General features: G+C 40.0%; 2 protein-coding genes across 2 annotated transcripts in view; both read right to left on the bottom strand.

The window, feature by feature from the left end:
* Positions 1 to 5,082: 5,082 nt before the first annotated feature.
* Positions 5,083 to 14,144, bottom strand: crfb4 (cytokine receptor family member b4). The gene is made up of 7 exons (XM_052564637.1): positions 13,906 to 14,144; positions 13,326 to 13,443; positions 12,903 to 13,069; positions 6,631 to 6,785; positions 6,321 to 6,462; positions 6,058 to 6,212; positions 5,083 to 5,979 (listed from the first exon to the last, which is right to left on the bottom strand). The coding sequence occupies exons 1-7, from the start codon at positions 13,964 to 13,966 to the stop codon at positions 5,716 to 5,718; spliced, it is 1,062 nt and encodes a 353-aa protein (XP_052420597.1). The 5' UTR covers positions 13,967 to 14,144; the 3' UTR covers positions 5,083 to 5,715.
* A 938-nt stretch (positions 14,145 to 15,082) lies between these two features.
* Positions 15,083 to 19,391, bottom strand: part of LOC127964385 (plakophilin-4) — a 40,145-nt gene continuing 35,836 nt past the window's right edge. Inside the window, exons 15-23 of the mRNA XM_052564584.1 lie at positions 19,172 to 19,360; positions 18,916 to 19,089; positions 18,663 to 18,813; positions 18,228 to 18,420; positions 18,058 to 18,145; positions 17,858 to 17,979; positions 16,120 to 16,223; positions 15,911 to 15,972; positions 15,083 to 15,789 (exon numbers count right to left, since the gene is read on the bottom strand). Of these exons, the coding sequence (XP_052420544.1) occupies positions 15,550 to 15,789; positions 15,911 to 15,972; positions 16,120 to 16,223; positions 17,858 to 17,979; positions 18,058 to 18,145; positions 18,228 to 18,420; positions 18,663 to 18,813; positions 18,916 to 19,089; positions 19,172 to 19,360 (1,323 nt within the window). The 3' untranslated portion in view covers positions 15,083 to 15,549. The remainder of the gene's footprint in view (positions 15,790 to 15,910; positions 15,973 to 16,119; positions 16,224 to 17,857; positions 17,980 to 18,057; positions 18,146 to 18,227; positions 18,421 to 18,662; positions 18,814 to 18,915; positions 19,090 to 19,171; positions 19,361 to 19,391) is intronic.

The following is a 19,391-nucleotide window of genomic DNA, read 5'->3' as shown; positions in this document are numbered from 1 at the left end:
GCATTTGTCATGGCACAGGAAAAAACTCTGGGACTTCTTCTATAAAATGGCTTTTTTTTCAGTGTATACTCACTCTTTTCTCTTTCCCTGCATAGCACCAAAACTGCAGCGTTAGCCTTAGCCGTTATGCTTTTTTGGCTAAAGGTTGCAGGCTTGCCTTCCATTGGCTTTGAATAGTTTCCAAGAGTGCGATAATAAATCCAGCCATGCTGTAAAAGTGCTCTACTGATATGAGATTTCCATCTCTGTGTGTGATGAGGTTTAACGGCCCAGACGACCTCTGTAGTCTCCTTTAAGCCACTTGTTAGCACCAACCTTTTTAAAGACATTACTGCTCCTCCCAAAACATAGCAGCGTCTTATATTTAAGACAATGTCTTGAAGATTTGCTGCAGGAAAAATGATTACCATCTAATTTCTACTAGTTGCTGTACAGTACAGTGCATGCATATTTATTCACCATGCCACACTAGTAACTACTGTTCATTTTGTTTAATTTATAATTGACCTAATCTTCTAAATGTGGTCCATTTTATCTGTGAAAGAAAACATAAGGCATATTTCACTTTCATTAACAATTACACACTACATCACTTATACATGATATACAAAATCAATTATAGTAATTAATAAAGAGTGATGTTGTTTGGAAATGGTCAAATTGGCAAGAAATCTACCTGTGTGTCATCACAGTACAATTTGTCACAAACAAGGTCAAGGGTGCAGTTTGGAAAATGGGATTTGGTTTATAAGCCATAAGGTGAACTAGTAAAACGTGATTTTACCCTTTAAATGCATTTTTGAATAGACAAAATCATTTTGGACTTGTTAAAAGTTCTGATTTCACCGTGATTTCAATCAATCTAATATTTATGAGCCCAAACTTTAACAATAGTTTTTGTTCATTCATTTTACATTTTTCTGGTTTAATCATGATAAGATTTTTTCTAGATCCTACATTAAATGTATATGTTGACCTCAAAAAGGTATTAGAGAGTTGTCTTACTAGTCACATGGAGCAAAGTGTCCTGGAGATGTTGTCCAAGAGGAGTTCTGCTCCGACTCTAGGCAAAAAAGCCTAGGATGCTCCCCCGGAAATTATTCAAATTATTAACAAAAGAGTCTCTGTGCACAATAATACTGATTATTTCACCTCTGATCCGTCAAGCACCCTTGTACCACAGTACCTTCTGGCCACCCATTGATGAGGCAAGGACCTCTTTCATTGTATTATTTTCTTGCACGGGGAAAAAAATGGTTTAGGACTTAAAAGAGGTGCTTCCAGAAGTCATAGATCCTCTTCTGACTATTATTAAGTTCCTCATTGTCATTAGGATATGTCCCCAAAACCTTCAAACCGGCTGTTATTAAGCCTCTCGTCAAAAAAACACAACTTGACCCCAAAGAACTAGTTAATTATAGACCAATCTCGAATCTCCCTTTTCTGTCCAAGATACTAGAAAAGGTGGTATCCTCACAATTATATTCCTTCTTAGAGAAAAATGGTATATGTGAGGATTTCCAGTCAGGATTTAGACCGTATCATAGTACTGAGACTGCTCTCCTTAGAGTTACAAATGATCTGCTCTTATCATCTGATCGTGGTTGTGTCTCTCTGTTAGTTTTATTGGATCTTAGTGCTGCGTTTGACACAATTGACCACAACATTCTTTTCTATAGACTTGAACACTTTGTTGGCATCAGTGGAAGTGCATTAGCATGGTTTAAATCGTACTTATATGACCGCCATCAGTTTGTAGCAGTGAATGAAGAAGTATCATATCGATCACAAGTGCAGTATAGAGTACCTCAAGGCTCAGTACTAGGGCCACTACTCTTCACGCTTTATATGTTACCCTTGGGAGATATCATCAGGAAACATGGTGTTAGCTTTCACTGTTATGCTGATGATACTCAGCTCTATATTTCCTCGCAGCCCGGTGAAACACACCAATTTGAAAAACTAATGGAATGCATAGTCGATATAAAAAACTGGATGACAAGTAATTTCTTACTGCTAAATTCAGAAAAAACAGAGGTGTTAATCATAGGGCCTAAAAACTCTGCTTGTAATAACCTAGAACACTGTCTAAGACTTGATGGTTGCTCTGTCAATTCTTCGTCATCAGTTAGGAACCTAGGTGTGCTACTTGATCGCAATCTTTCCTTAGAAAGCCACGTTTCTAGCATTTGTAAAACTGCATTTTTCCATCTAAAAAATATGTCTAAATTACGGCCTATGCTCTCAATGTCAAATGCAGGAATGTTAATCCATGCATTTATGTCCTCAAGGTTAGATTATTGTAATGCTTTATTGGGTGGTTGTTCTGCACGCTTGGTAAACAAACTACAGCTAGTCCAAAATGCAGCAGCAAGAGTTCTTACTAGAACCAGGAAGTATGACCATATTAGCCCGGTCACTGCACTGGCTCCCTATCAAACATCAAGTTCAAGTTTAAGTTCAAGTCTGCTTTATTGTCAATTTCCACATGTACAGTACATACATACAGAGAATCAAAATTGCGTTACTCTCAGAACCCGGTGCATACAGTAAACATTAACATTAAAGCTTAAAAAAATAACTAGATCAAATATAAAATGTAGATACAACCATGCAATAAGGGAATGATATAAAAAAAGACATATAATAAAATTAAAAATAAAGTTAAATAAAGCAGTGCAAGGCAAATGACAGATATAGTGCAAATCAATGAAGTGAACAACAGTGCAGTTAAAAGATTTTTTAGTGCAAAAAAAAATCACTTATTAAAAATATCTTATTAAGTCTGATTAAAGTGACAAGTGACCAAGAGCAGTTATTTTATTTAACTGACTGATGAGGTAGTTCCATGCCGAATGAGGTAGTGAGCAGACCAATGCTGCACAAGTGACTAGTGCATGCCATCATATAATAATTAGTGTGTGTGGAGAGGGGGGGTGGGGTCATAGTTCAGTGGTGCCTGGGGAAGAAGAGGGGAGGGGGGGCAGGTTCGGGAGGGAGTTCAGCTTCCTGACAGCCTGGTGGATGAAGCTGTCCTTCAGTCTGCTGGTCCTGGCCTGGAGACTCCGCAGTCTCCTCCCTGATGGTAGCAGGCTGAAGAAGCTGTGTGATGGGTGGGTGGGATCACCTGCGATGCAGAGGGCTTTGCGGGTGAGACGTGTTCCATAAATGTCCTGGAGGGAGGGGAGAGAGACACCAATGATCTTCTCAGCTGCTCTCACTATGCGTTGCAGAGTCTTTCGGCAGGACGCATTGCAGGCTCCATACCACACAGTGATGCAGCTCGTCAGGATGCTCTCGATGGTGCCTCTGTAGAAGGTGTACATGATGGGGGGTGGGGCTCTGGCTCTCCTCAGTTTGCGGAGGAAGTAGAGACGCTGTTGTCATTTCTTGGCCAGTTCTGCTGTGTTTTCAGTCCAGGAGAGGTCCTCTGTGATTTGCACACCCAGGAACTTGGTGCTGCTCACTCTCGCCACAGTCGCACCGTTGATGGTCAGAGGAACGTGGTGAGTGTGTGCTGTCCTGAAGTCTACAACAATCTCCTTTGTCTTCTCCACGTTCAAAGACAGATTGTTGTCACTGCACCACTTGGCCAGGCGGCTCACCTCACTCCTGTAGTTTGTCTCATCTTTGTTGCTAATGAGACCCACCACAGTCATGTCATCCACAAACTTAATGAAGAGGTTGGAGTTGTGTGACGGTGTACAGTCGTGGGTCAGCAGAGTGAAGAGGAGGGGGCTCAGCACACATCCTTGGGGGGCCCCAGTGTTCAGTGTGATGGTGCTGGATGTGTTATTGCCGACCCGTACTGCCTGAGGTCTTCCAACTGGAAGGGGTCCAGGGAGGGGGGGAGGGCAGACTTGATGTGGTGCATGATAGAATGCTTCATGAGAATGGGGGTAAGTGCAACAGGACGGTAATCATTGAAGGAGGATGGAGAACATCATATAGATTTTAAAATATTGCTTATTACTTATAAAGCCCTGAATGGTTTAGCACCTCAGTATTTGAATGAGCTCCTTTTACATTATAATCCTCTACGTCTGCTACGTTCTCAAAACTCAGGCAATTTGATAATACCTAGAATATCAAAATCAACTGCGGGCGGCAGATCCTTTTCCTATTTGGCGCCTAAACTCTGGAATAACCTACCTAACATTGTTTGGGAGGCAGACACACTCTTGCAGTTTAAATCTAGATTAAATACCCATCTCTTTAACCTGGCTTACACATAACATACTAATATGCTTTTAATATCCAAATCCGTTAAAGGATTTTAGGCTGCATTAATTAGGTAAACCGGAACCGGAAACACTTCACATAACACCCTATGTACTTGCTACATCATTAGAAGAATGGCATCTACGCTAATATTTGTCTGTTTCTCTCTTGTTCCGAGGACACCGTAGCCACCAGATCCAGTCTGTGTCCAGATCAGAGGGTCACTGCAGTCACCCGGATCCAGTACGTATCCAGACATGATGGTGGATCAGCACCTAGAAAGGACCTCTACATCCCTGAAAGACAGCGGAGACCAGGACAACTAGAGCCCAGATACAGATCCCCTGTAAAGACCTTGTCTCAGAGGAGCACCAGGACAAGACCACAGGAAACAGATGATTCTTCTGCACAATCTGACTTTGCTGCAGTCTGGAATTGAACTACTGGTTTCGTCTGGTCAGAGGAGAACTGGCCCCCAACTGAGCCTGGTTTCTCCCAAGGTTTTTTCTCCATTCTGTCACCGATGGAGTTTCGGTTCCTTGCCGCTGTCGCCTCTGGCTTGCTTAGTTAGGGTCACTTCATCTACAGTGATATCATTGACTTGATTGCAAATAAATGCACAGACACTATTTAAACTGAACAGAGATGACATCACTGAATTCAATGATGAACTGCCTTTAACTATCATTTTGCATTATTGACACACTGTTTCCTAATGAATGTTGTTCAGTTGCTTTGACGCAATGTATTTTGTTTAAAGCGCTATATAAATAAAGGTGACTTTGACTTACTTTTCCACTCAGAAATCGCTAGTAAAATGTACAAATAATTACAAAGAAACTGCAAGCAACACACTTGAACTAAGCATGATGTCCTTGTTTTATTTAAAACTTTAAAAAAATCATTTTACAGTAAGTAAAACAACTGAGGGACCAGTTGTTTATTATTTATTATGCACAATGCTGTACCAGGACCGAACCATAGGGGGAAACACGTCTTCTTAGTTTCCCGCCATACATGTAAATATGAGGCGGAGATTTATTAAATATGCACACTGCAGTACCAAGACCCGGCTTCAGGGGGCAAATCCGAACACACACCCTCACACTCCAACACTGGTAAAACCACCTTCTGGGGTCACAAGTAAGGAACTAAGAAATTTGCACAGGCAATATTAGCATGCTATTTTCTATCAGTTCCAATGGGCATCCTTATGGGGACACAGATTTTGTCCCCAGTTGGTCATCGTGTCCCCACATGGAAGGTAAAAAAAACACATTCATGTCCCCAAGAGGTAGCATAAACACACCCACACACACACATAGAGAGAGAGAGAGATTCTTGGGATCTAAGAATCAATATCACTTTATCAAAATGAAGATCAAATAAATTCAAACAAAAACATTGTCAGTCCTTTTTGTTGATTTGTTTTCAGAGAATTGTTCAAGTGGGCAAAAGAAATAATCAATAATCATTGATTACGATACAGTATTACTACGGTCTCATTTCAGCAAGCAATGGCTCCTGTTCTGTTGCGAGGATCATTTGAGATTTCTCCTCACTGCTCTGTTTTACATTAGCTCCTGTACAACACTCATTCTTATAGGTATGAATCCTGAGTGGTCCTTCTATCTGCTGATTGTCCGGAGAACTGATTGGCTCCTTGTGTAATATCCTCAGCTCACAACAGTGCTCCTTCACTGGCGTGCTCTCCTGCATGGCCCAAAGCACTGAAGACTGCAACTGTTGTGACAAAAACTGTAGGAGAACAGACAGAGAGAGCGTCAGTAACAGAAAACAGCTCATTATACTTCAGCTCTCTTGTTCTTTCATTACTTTTTTTAGGTCCTCTGGGAGGTCAGTATCAGGGAAAATAATTCGGCATCCTCTGTAGCCAAACCACACAGCCAGAAAGATCAGGACCACAGCAAATAACACTACCAGAAAACTGCCCAGGAGCACAACTGCGATCAGCCAAGACTCCACTTCATCTGAGCAGACAGATAAAGATAACGGTTAAATCATCTCAATAAAACATCCAGTAAACGTGAGTGACACCACACACATGCAGCATCTGCGGTACACATGTACAAACTCACTGCTGGAGGTGTTGGTTAAACAGGTGATGTTGCTGGTCAGACTTTTATTCGTCAGATACAGAATCTCTACTTCCACGCAGTATTTTACAAGAGGCTCCAGTTTTGGTAACACAACTCTGTTCTGCTCTCTTATCAGCTCTTCCTGTTGAGAATAAAAAATATACACAAAACAGATAATCAGATCCTGTGATATAGCCTATACAATTTCTGGCCAAATGCGAACGTATAAAGAACAATCTGTGATAAATGTTAAACACTAGCGGTTTTGCTGTGAGGCCCAAAAACATCCAGACGTCTATGCATTCATTACCTTTTTTGTTTCTCCATCTTTCCAGAAACGAATGCGGTAGGAAATGTTTCCAAAGACATGCCTCAAATTCTTCTTTTTCATAGGAGGATCAGTGATATCAACTTCTGTTTGTCCTTTTCTGCTTCTCAGTTCTACATGAGGAGCGCTTATCTCAGCTGCACACACAAAACACATACACATATAATTTAACAGAATGAGACACAGAATGCATCTGTGATTATTAATAAAATGCAAGGCTTGATATTCAGTGCATTTAGGAAGTATGGGCCCTTTTCACATGACGTCACGCAACTTCCGTTACTTCCGCCAGCATAGAAAAGTGCTTTCACTAACATCACGGAGTTCACCAGACGCTTGTACAAAAGCAGTCTGCAGTCTCTTGTGCACTGTTTGTAGTCTTTATTGCAGGCAGATGAAGCGGAGTAGATATATTTCTCAAGTAAACTAACGTTTTAGACATTTACATGTAACAGAAAATCTTTTTTTATTCGGTAATTTATGTCCTGCTTAGTACAGCGCCTGTATGTACAAGAATAGTTCAACATAACAACCTTGTAATATTTAAATATCAATAAAATGGGGTCTATTATTTTCACTTTTATAGAGGCAGAAAAACAGTTATTTAAGACTCGTTTGATTGCTTGTAATAAAGATTTAAATGCAAAAGGCACGAGAGTCGACTGTTTCTGTCAGTGGTGAGTTTTAATTTTAAATGTTTGTGATATCCTAACAAGAAAAGTAGACTAATGTTGTGTTTAAATGTGTTGCAGCTTGTTTCAGCAAATTATTATAAACACAGTCAAATGCATGAGTAATACGCTGTTTAATGACATTACCCGTGCTGCTAGGCACGAGTGCAGGAGAGCGGAACGCCAGGGGAAAAAAGATTGGCTGAGGGTTTCGTCTGAGATCTTAAAAGACAGCTTGTTTAAATATCAAAAAACTGTAAAAAATGGAAAAGTCAAGGTATTTCTCAAATGTCATCGCAAATAATTCTCATAAACCTCGTGTTCTGTTCAACACTATTAATTCTGTTTTAAATACATCTCAACAAATGAGTTTGGAATTTTCCAAAGAAACATGTCAAAACTTTTTGCAGTTTTTTAATGACAAGATTGTGACTGTTAGAGCCAATATTGTTCACCCTTCTGCTGATATATCTTCTTTCTCTGTGTGCTCCTTTGTTTCTAATCAGTTTGAGCCAGTGTCTCTTGCTTGTTTAAAAGACATCATTGACAAAATGAATCCATCTGTTTGTCCCACAGACATTATTTCCCCAGATTTCCTAAAAAAGGTGTTTGAAACCCTTGGCCCTAAAATACTAATGATTGTAAATAGTAGTCTCATTCATGGAGTTGTACCCCTACATTTTAAACACGCAATAGTGGAACCACTGATGAAAAAACCCAACCTGGATTCATCGGTTCTTGCTAATTTTAGGCCCATTTCGAAACTCCTGTTTCTTTCAAAAATATTGGGAAAATTGGGCTGTTCTTTCTAGACTTGCATGGTTTGCAAGAAATGTATCAATCTGGTTTTAAATCACTTCACAGCACAGAAACGGCCCTGATAAAAGTTTATAATGATTTATTACTGGCCACTGACACAGGTAACTATGCTGTTCTTATGCTGTTAGATCTTACTGCTGCTTTTGACACCATAGATCACAATATACTGATCTCTCGTCTTGAGCATTGTGTTGGTATAAAGGGTGCCGCGTTACAATGGTTTAGATCTTATCTGGCTGAAAGAACTTTCTCGGTACGTCTTGGGGAATATGTGTCTTCTACTGTATCTCTTGTATGTGGAGTCCCTCAGGGTTCCATTCTTGGATCCATTTTATTTTCTTTATATATATTACCTTTAGGGTCCATATTTAGGAAACATGGCATCTCGTTTCACTGTTATGCAGATGACTCGCAACTCTATCTGCCTTTGAAACGTAACAATGCAAACTCTATAGCACCTTTGTTGAGATGTCTTGAGGATATCAAAGCCTGGATGGCCTCCAATTTCTTAAAGTTCAATGAAGATAAAACTGAAATCATTTTGTTTTGAGCTGGTGGTACCATCAATACCCCTGATGTAGATCTTGGCGACCTAAAGTCATATGTGAAGCCCACTGTAAAAAAACCTAGGTGTTTTAATGGATGGTGACTTTAAACAGATTAATTTGGTAGTTAAATCGTGTTTTTATCAGTTAAGGCAATTATCTAAAGTCAAGTCATTTGTATCTTTTACTGATTTTGAGAGGGTCATCCATGCTTTTATATCATCCTGCCTGGAATATTGTAGTAGTCTCTATGTAGGCATTGGTGAGGCATCTCTAACACGTTTGCAGATGGTACAAAATGTGGCTGCACGGTTATTAAAAGGGACATGCAAACAAGACCACATTACACCTATATAAGCTTCCCTTCACTGGTTGCCAGTTCGTTTTAGAATTGATTTCAAGATTTTACTTTTAGTTTTTAAATCATTAAATAACACTGCTCCTAAATACCTCTCAGATCTATTACCCCCACATGCTCCATCCAGAGCCCTTAGGTCTGCTGGGCAACTGCTTTTAGTCTCCCCCAATGCAAGATTAAAGAGCAGAGGTGACCGTGCCTTTGCAGTAGCGGCCCCGAAACTCTGGAATAATTTACCTTTGTACATTAGGCAGGCGTCTTCACTTGCTGTTTTTAAATTACATTTAAAAACATATTTGTATAGTACAGCATATAACACAGTATGAGTTACCTGTTAGGAGCTCTTTTTAAGTGTGTGTTTTGAATCATTGTATGCATTGCATATTTTATTGTGTTTTTATTTATTTTATTGTTATTCTTTTTAGTTTTACTGTTTATTTGATATTGTATGTACAGCACTTCGGTGAACACCTGCTGTTTTAAAAAGGTGCTCTATAAATAAACTTTTGAATTGAATTGAAAAAGCTTTTTTTCTTTTTTTTACATGATTTGATGTCAATGGTCAAGGAGGAGTTTGAAAAAGTAGGTTTTTAAAAAAAAAATCTAAATGGCAGACAGGAAGTGTGGCTGACTATGGCAACATTGATCCCTGTTCTCAGCATGACCCAAGGAATATATCAATACCTCTCTCATTACAATAGACAACATTCACAGAAGTCGTACACTCAGAATTCGGACAGACACCTGATATAGTGCACTATTAAGTCGACAGGGAGTGGTTCTGGACACAGCTTGGGTATCATTTGACTCGGCATGATGCACCTAATCTAAAGAGACCAGTTTTGTGATTTTTGGCCAAACCATTCAGAAGTTATAAGCAAAAATATGCATTTTTCATACATCCTGTCTACTACGTGCGTCACTAGTGGGGTGAAAGGTGGTGATGATTATAGGGGCCCACGGCTGAGAGGGGGTCCCCGGCGATCTCAACCGTCTGGCTGAGGCCAGTCCAAAAATACGCTCAGTTGACAGAACGCTGCTGCATGTCGTCATGAAAGCGTATAGTTTTCACGTGTTATTAAGCCTTGCCACTTGCCAATTTAATCATTCAAAAGACTTTAAAGCATTTAAACACAAGCCGTGGAAAAGCTGAACTGAATAGCAGGTTACTCGCGCTGTGCTCGGTGCGCACGCAGAGAGAGAGCCGCGTCTCACAGACAGTAACACTGAACCGAGCTCTCGTTTGCAAAATTCTCCTTTAAGTTCCTCCTGCACTTCAACGAACAAAAACAAATCGCAGTTTATGCAAACAGAAAGGATGTGCCCACTTCAGCACCGCAGTGTTCTGGTGTTCAGGGCTCACGCAGAGAGAGACATCTTAAAGGTCCCGTTTTTCGTGCTTTTTTGAAGCTTTGATTGTGTTTACAGTGTGCAACGTAACGAGTTCTGATTGGGCCAGCGGTTCCTGTGTTGTGATTGGACAGCAGCTGAGCGCGCGCTGCCCTCCTGGAAACATGATTGGACTAGTTTTGAGAAGAGAGTGGGCAGGAGCATGTGGTGGAGATGTGCTGGCATTAAACTGATTGAGATTGAGGAAGCTGTCCTCAGCAAAATGTGCTGCACATAGTTTTACATGTGGATTATAATTTTCGGGAACGGAGTTAAACATAAATTGTAACCATTGATCTCTAAGTACAGTGTCCCTGGGAAGCCACACAAAGATGATTGGACTCCGAGATGAAAATAACAGCGTTTCAGATGACATGGGCGACAAACACAAACACAACTCTTCCTCTTCTCCATCGGAGCGCAACAAGGCCACGCCCCCTTTTTGTGTATTCATGTGGGCGGAGGTTATTTAAAAAACGGTTTTAGTGACGTCATTCCTGCAGGAACTAGAGGGATGTAGTCCCAAACTGATCATTCGTTGTAGGCGAATTCTGTTAAATAAAATATCTCGCTTGGCATTGAACTTTGAGCTTTAGAATTTTACAGATATTATTTGTACTCTAACAATAACATTACACACTAACTAAAGTTTAAAACATGGGATCACGAAGAACGGGACCTTTAATACACTTGAACACTGAATTTGTCTGTTTTCGCTCTTGTACTGACAAATACATAAAAAATATGTGAAAATACCCGTCTTGGATAGTATGTTCGAAAAAAAATTCAGTTATGTCTTAAGTGAAAGTAAACAGTTGAGGGGGGGGGGGGGGGGGAATAGGATGTGTATTATATTGGATGCAATCAATCTCTTAAAGTGACCCTGTCTAATTTGGCTACTAGCTGTTGTAATGTTAATCCAATGCAAGAAAAATTAAAAAAATAAAATGAAAGAAAGAAATATAGATTTTTTTTTAACTAGTACGTGCAGGACACTATTAATTAATATATGTAAGTGAGTATAGCAAAATAAGACTGTGGCTTAATGGTTAGAGAGTTGGACTAGTTACCAGAAACTTTGACCATGTTTTGCTTACGTGGTTTTTTTTTTGTTTTGTTTTCCCGGAATTGCTAATGCAACCTTTTCACACCACAGACTGAACAAAATTAATCATCGCTTGGTAATTGGTCAACAAAGTATTGACAGTTGTCTGAAGTTTTGTTTGATTGTAATCTATTACATATCTTTCTATCAAAGTTATCTGATATTATCAAGATGAATTTGTTCTGACAGTTTAACTCTGAGTTCTTGTCATATTTTATTACCATTTTCTAAACCATAGAAAATAAACTGATAATGTTAGAAATGTTGAAGGTGTCTGAATAAATTTTGGTTTGACTGTATGTTTAATTTTTACAGTGCTATTTTACATTTAATTATTCGGTTTCTGTACCTGGACACTTACAAACTTGAAAACTAGAGCTAAATGAATGAAAAAAAACGTAAACACTGTGTAAATAGCACAAACAAATAAACAGAACGAACATACAAAATAAACACTTTTAAACACGGCCCACTGGTCCAACCTGCACCGGGACCCCGCTGACCCCAGCTACAGCCCTGACCATGTGGCACAGCACCGAAACACTTCAGGTAGTCTCCGGTCATGCTTGTTATAACACACACCAAGTTTGGTCTCAATGAGTTTTCATTTTTGGGTGAATTTGGCTATTCCTCTAAAGCAGCCTAATATAGCTGTGTGTCAATCATGTAAATCAATCATCAGATAGAAAATCACTCGCTGTCCTGGACTGAATCACTGTTGTAAAATAAGAAAGAATTAATGTATATTGAATTTATACAGTGAAGACGATTCAGTCTATTTGTTTATTTACTAAATACAATATAATATTTCTACAAGTAAAATAAAAGAATACAAGTTTTTCAAGTAAAATTGATTTTCTGCATCAAATCCTGATAATATAACAATCCTATTTGACATATGACTGGGCCCAATCAGGTCTTCCCGGGTATTATCCCATAAAAACGTCACTACTGAAACATGTCATCACTGTTTCGGTAGTGACAAAAGGAGCACATAACCCTCATATTTGGGAGAAATAAACAAAACTGTAGACAACCTAACATCAGAATCAGCACAGTCGGTGATTGTTGTAAAATGCTGCTAAATTGTGATACATGTTTGATAAATGTTGAAAGAAAATAATCAGAGCAATTATTTGAGAATTCCCCATTTGAGGAAACTGGGCCCTGAATACTGTCTTGGATGCACTGTACGTGTGATATTAAAGGGACACTAGTCCAGTTATCATTCATTTAGCTCTAGTTCCACTGAAACATATTAACTGTGTTTCAGAAGGGCCCAGCCACACTTTTCTGGAATGACTTACTCATTTCTCTACTGCCAACAAAGTCAAAATAAGCAGAACTATATAAATTAGATGACTCACTTATTTTATCCAATGAAAAATTTTCAGTTTCCACCCAGTCAGAAGATTCTCCATGTAGCTCTGCCCGAACACGAAGATGGTAGGATCCAAAAATGGAAACTTTGTCAGTGAAATCACAGCTTAGTGCCGAGCTGCTTCGACACACTGGCTCATAATTACTCCATCCTCTAGAGGCAGAAAATCACACAATAATTCACACAACACCAACACAGCTTCACACAAAGACAAACCTTCTGGACACCTCTGCTTCTCTTACAGGATTCGAATTCAACTTCTAATTCTTAAGTAAGTTTTTAAGACCTGACCTGGATTAAAACAGGTTTTAGTGTCAAATTATTGTGAAGCTGCTGAGATACTAAACGAGCCTACATCTGTGAAACCCTTCTTTAGTGCACTTCTCATCACTCTTCACCAGTAACTCACTGCATCTCAGCAGTGTAGTTCAACAGAGTATTGGTGGTGTTTTGTGGTGGATCCCATTCCAAAACCAGTCCCATGTTCACAGATATCCTTCTCACATTCTCAGGGGCCGGGATCCTCTCTGACAACACACAAACATGTAGATATTGAAATAAATGGCAGCCAAACAGGTTAACTGAAATACACACTACCTCAACAATGCGTCGACAAATAAATGTCAAACAAATCCAAACTTTATTTCCTAAACTGGATCTTAACTAAATACAAATAATAATAATAATAATAAAAACATATAATATAGTTTAATATGATAGTTAGTCCAGAAATGTTGAATCTGTTGACACGGAATGTTTTTTTCTGAATCCGTGACGAGAAACAGGAAGTTCAGAGCATTTACTGGTAGACACAGACAGAATTTCCCCTAAAAACACGCTTAATATACACCTCGACTGAAGTTTAAAGAACAACGCAGTGTTAACGAATAAAGATGGTATGAGCTAAGTGTCTAAAAGTTATTTTCCCCCTCTTTTAAGAGGTTTAATTCGCGTCAAACCTGTGAAAGCGTATTCTGAATGAAACTCACCTGCTGTGACGCAGAAGATATAAAACAACACGAGCCTGGACACACAGGACGAAGCGCTCATGGTTCCTCTCTAAAAGAGCACGACCCCCTTTATAAAGTTCACAGACAGTCTGATCTTACTGGAAGTGTGCGCTGTGAGAGCGCGTTGACCGTACGGCGTTTATTTCCTTGTAACTTAACGTGAATAACTGGAAGGAAAGCGAAAGGGAACCTAAGCGCCCACACACACACACACACACACACAACAGCGCTGTACGATTACAAGAATCATGATCTATACATGTGTTATTGAGGAGGACGAGACTCGCGGTGGACGAATGAGCGAGAAAAAGAAAGAGTATGCTCGTTTCTGACATGATTTTATACAGCGAAACTTAATTTGCTAATATACGGAAGTGATTTTACAATAAAGTTATATTAACAACAATTACTCTTTTATTTTAAAGTTGTTAAATCTTGTGGATATCAATCCAAGTGAAGTCATCTTTATACATGTTTTTCATACAGATCTTGTCAAAGCACGTTACAGTAGTAAATAGGATATTAGTGCGTCAATGATGCAAAATGACAATAGTAAACTAACTTTTCAGTTAAAGGCAGTTCATCATTGAATTCCGTGACGTCATCATCTCTGTTCAGTTTAAATAGTGTCTGTGCAATCATTTACAATCAAGATGAAGTGACCCCAACTAAACAAGCCATCTAAATAATCACAGATTTCTCCAAATAAGAAAAAATATGTTTGAATTGTATGAGTTTCTTTAAAAACACATGGTTTTCATAAAATCTTTTATTTATTTAAAATTTGAAAGCAAAAAAAAATGTTTAGTAAAGGAATGTGCATCTTCACTGTGAATGAATATGAGTGTTACGCGTGTGATACTGAGCCATTTAGTCTAGTATGGGCTCTTATTTAAACCTCTTCTACATCTCATCTCTATGACAGTTTTTCTGGATACTGACATTTTATAGATGTCGTTGCTAATTGACATATCTAAGAGTGTTATAATATAACTGTAAAAAAAAACAAAAAACATTTTAAATCCTTTTTTCTATATATATATAAAAAAAAAAAAAGTGGACATGGAGATGTTTGCCCTTTGAGGATTTGTTCTGTTAAACCAATGTACAATACTGTCATAATAACACCAGCATGAAAAACCCCAAGAATGAATGATTAATTCTGAACTGATGTAATGTTTATTCACTTAGGTTTTACCAGTGTAGGAAAAGCATAAACCATGTGGCAGCTATTTTCAATCATCTACAAATAAACGAACGATATGTACAAGACTCCATAGCATTATCGATCTCAACAACGACAGGTACAACATCCCCTCTGAAATCCTTCATATACATTTCATCCTTATTCACTTATTTATTGTTCTTTTCCTCAGGGGTGTGAAGTCCTGCAGGGTTCAGCCTGATCCGTTAGGTCTGTTAGTGTTCACTGTGTTATGTGTTGGAGCAGGGTCTGAACTGAACTCTGCAGGCCTGTGTTTCTCCACACCCCTGCTCCATACACACAGAGTTCATCATTCACTTCTTACTGCCATTAAACCAACATCCTGCTACACATTCTCCATCACATTCTTGCGCTTGGCCTCCTCTTCTCTCTTCTCTTTAAAGCGGTGTGTTTCTGTGTTACACCCATGAATCGGGGGATCCCTGGTAATGTTCGCTGTGGTGTAACGGTCTCCTGGTGGAAGAGTAAAAGTCTGCGTAGTTGCTTGTGTTTCTGAAGCCGTGTGTCTGGCTGTAATCAGCAGGAGAATAGTGCACCATGTTTTCCAGATAAGAGTCCTCGTGGGCGAGCGGTGGATGCAGGTATGTGCGGTACGTGTCGTGGTTTCTGTGGCCCGTTTCATCCGTGCGATACGCCTTCTGCACACAAACAAAACAAGCTGGTCTTCAGCGAAACAGAAGGATCTCGATCAGGATCAGAAGAGCTCGTGCTGCATCTGATCTGATATCTGATCTCAGTAAAGGAGTTCGGCGGTCTCACCTGCTCTCGTCTCGAGCCCTCTCTGCTCAGGGAAGAGTAACACTGAGAGGCTTTAGCAGACCCTTAAAAAAATCAACTTGAGTTAGGCAGATACATGCAGCTCTGTTCTAGCTTTGGATTTGGGGACTAGATTAAAGTACCACTGAATTGGACAATAAATGATTATGAACTCTAGTGAGCAGGCACCTGTGTTGAAGAAGATCTCATACCTATAGTTCTGTTTTTACTGATGCCGTTTTCTCCTTGGTAATTATAAACCTGCTTATTTTGTGTCTTGGGATGATCAGAGTGCATGATGGGAGATGATAATGTGCTGCCTGCTGAAACAAACAAACAATCACTGTATGAGCCGATGTGAAACAATGAACCAATGACGAGTCCGTCTGCTATAGAGACGCTGTTCGAGTCAAATAAACTACTTATATTTCATTGGTGATGATATTAAATATAAAATGTAATCTTGGTGACCGGTTTTGGAGAATCTGATGTTTTAAGGAGAAAGTAACTGCACTTGCATGACTGAGAGGCATTTCAAAGATGGCCGCCGAGTGACATGACTTGTCTTAAAGGGTTACTCATCCGCGGCGAGGCGTCGCATTAGCGCCAGGACTCTGAACCGTTCAAGGAACAAGAACGAAAACCGGAAACAAACGACATTTTGACAGGAACAGAACCAGAAACAGAAACCAAATCTAATTTTATAGTGCCGAATGAGAAAACAGGACAACTATAGGATTACATTAAGAGGAATATAGCCATATACACTAAACATATTTCACTTAAATCATATCAACAGATTAACGAAATGAAAGAAAAATGTGCTAAATTAGGATTCATTGTGACACGTTCTAAAGTTTTCGGAAAGAAAACGAAACAGCAGAGAGTAGTTTCTTTATTTTGCAAAAGCTCGACAGCTTTGAATAATGTCTTGTGTTGTTATGACCATCGCAACGACACAACATACTTGTGCTATATTGTTTTATGTCGATGAAAGCACAAATCATATTTTAGCATCCAGATACATCGGGAACATGGAAACATTTGGATTTGTGCCTAATGAGAGAGGTAGGGATCAGCTTCACCTTAAATTAATTTGGTTTTGGATTGAGGTTTTTATAGCCTAAACTTTAGAGCATTAGTTTTGGAGAGAAACTAATAAATGTTTTATGATGTTTGTAATCATTTTGCTTTAGACTACAGGCATTTTAGCCTTCATTATTTCGGAAAGTAATAGAGCTAATAAAATGTGACGTGAGCCGTGAGTTTAGGTCTCAAAATTCAATCTTATACAAGTGCTTTTTGTTTTTTTAACAATGCAGCAAACTATTTAAATATCTTAAAAATACTTTGATGTCTTTAAAGTGTTGATAGATTTTTTTTTTTAATAGCCTACATTTGTCCAAAATCTATTAAAGATGCTGTATTGGCTGAGACTAAGCGCAGCGGGTTATTGGCCGACGTTAGATCTCTATTTTTTCCTTTTCTTTTTGAGTAAAGAAAACGCTGTACTTTATTATTATTATATTATTATTATTAGACAAATCCTAGGCGATTTTTAAAAATAACGTTATTAACCAGTATTTCTTCCTCCCGAACCGGTTTCAAAACAGTAATAATATCAGAGGAACGCAGAACAGAAACGTTAAAATATAGATTCTGCTCAGAGTGAAACGATTGAATTATTTTTTTCCGTTTTCAAGCCCTGATTAGTACGGTCATATATCTGACTATAACATGCCACACAGCCTATAACACTTAAAGTAAAATGTGCACATGTGGTTTCACCAATCAGAAGCGTTTACAATTGTCCAGTTTGGTCTGCAATCCTCCTTAAGTGGTCTGAGTGACTGGATTTAGATGCATCTTTCAGAAGGAGTTTACACCTGGTCTCTTCATGATCGTGACCAGGTGTAAAACACTGTAATGCATGTGTGTGTAGCGTGACACTAGCCTGTGTGGTGCGCAGGGGTCATCTGTAGTGTGCTCGACGGTAGAGCGGGTGCGGATCTGAAGCGCTCTCTCTCCAGAGTCGAGACGGGAGTCAGGAAGTGATTCTGATTCCAGCCGTCCTGCTCAAACACAGGAAGAGGAAGTAAACACACGGCCCTGATGTGGAGCAGCTGTAGCCCCACGGTGCCGCCGCTCACCTTCTTGTAGATGGTGCGCAGGTCTCTGTACTGCCACAGTGTGTTGAGCACCTGAGCGGCCGCCTTCACCACCTTCACAGAGTACCGGCTGTGAACACATGCAGACACGTCAAGGTGGAGGAGGAATGTGTTTAAGGGTTATTTGTGGAGCATTCATAGCAGTCTCTGACCTTTCCCCTCTGCCCTTGGTGATGTTGACCAGTTTCTCGATGCCGCCCGCATCCGCCAGGGCTTTAGCGTTCTCCATGTTTCTTCTGCTGACCTCATGCAGCGTGCAGCAGATGGCTGCCACCGTATCGTCTGACAGCTGTGTGGTGTTTCCTCCCGGTAAACGGTTCACCAGGTCCCGCATGGCGTATTTCCCTGAGACACACCAACATCATCATCAAGCTCACACAGTTAGCATTATCCAGCTTCTTCACAGTGAAACTGTCTTCGTGGCAGCTCTGGTAATGAACAGACGAGTCTGAGCTGTTTGTATTGTTGACACTATTTTCATGTTTAAGTGAAGCTGTGACGCTTCTTTGACACAGTCTGTATTGTGTAAAGCACAGAACAAGTAAAGATGATAAGACACATACTGCAGGAGTGAAATATTCGCTCACCGATCAGTTCTTTGTTTCTCACGTCCAGGGCCATGTTTCTGAGAGCTGTGGCGATGGAGCACACCACCCGGTCGTTATCCATGCGCAGTAACTCCACCAGGATGGGCAAACCTTTCTCCTTACGCACCGCTGCACGGATATACGCCGCAAACTACACACACATTCAGAGGCAGAATTAACTTCAATTAAACTGTGTATAACTACAGAGTGTCCCCGAAACTCCGTCTGGGACTGTGACCCCTCATGTCCACACCTTCCAGTTTCCTGCGGAGAGGTTCTGGAGTGACCCGGCCGAGCCCTCTAGTGTGGCAGGGTTTGAGCTCTCAGCTAACAGGGTGAGATAGGGCTTCACTACAGATGGGTGCCACAGCATTTCAGCACCTTTAGGAGACTTGGAAAAGCCCGGGATCGGCCCGACACCGTCCCACTGAGAGAATAAAACACACGGGAGAGTGATCAGTCGACTCAGAGAGACTGTGCTGTTAAACCCTCACCTGGTGAAGTCTCACCTGTTCTTCAGGTATATTCTTCTTCTTTCTCTTCTTCCTCCCCCAGCAGCTGTTCTCCTTCTCTTTTCTGGGTGACTCTGACCCCATTACCCCATCAAGCTCCTGATTGGCTGTCAGACCGGAGGGGGATATTTCCAGCTCCAGCCGATAGGAGAGATTCCTCAGGATGCAGACACAGTTTTCCACAATCTGAGAGAGAGACTGGCTTCACTGACTGAAC

This window comes from Carassius gibelio, chromosome B9 (genome assembly GCF_023724105.1).
Source record: "Carassius gibelio isolate Cgi1373 ecotype wild population from Czech Republic chromosome B9, carGib1.2-hapl.c, whole genome shotgun sequence".
Classification (NCBI taxonomy): domain Eukaryota; kingdom Metazoa; phylum Chordata; class Actinopteri; order Cypriniformes; family Cyprinidae; genus Carassius; species Carassius gibelio.
The sequence above is the reverse complement of the archived record's forward strand: the minus strand, read 5'-3'. Positions and strand labels throughout refer to the sequence as shown.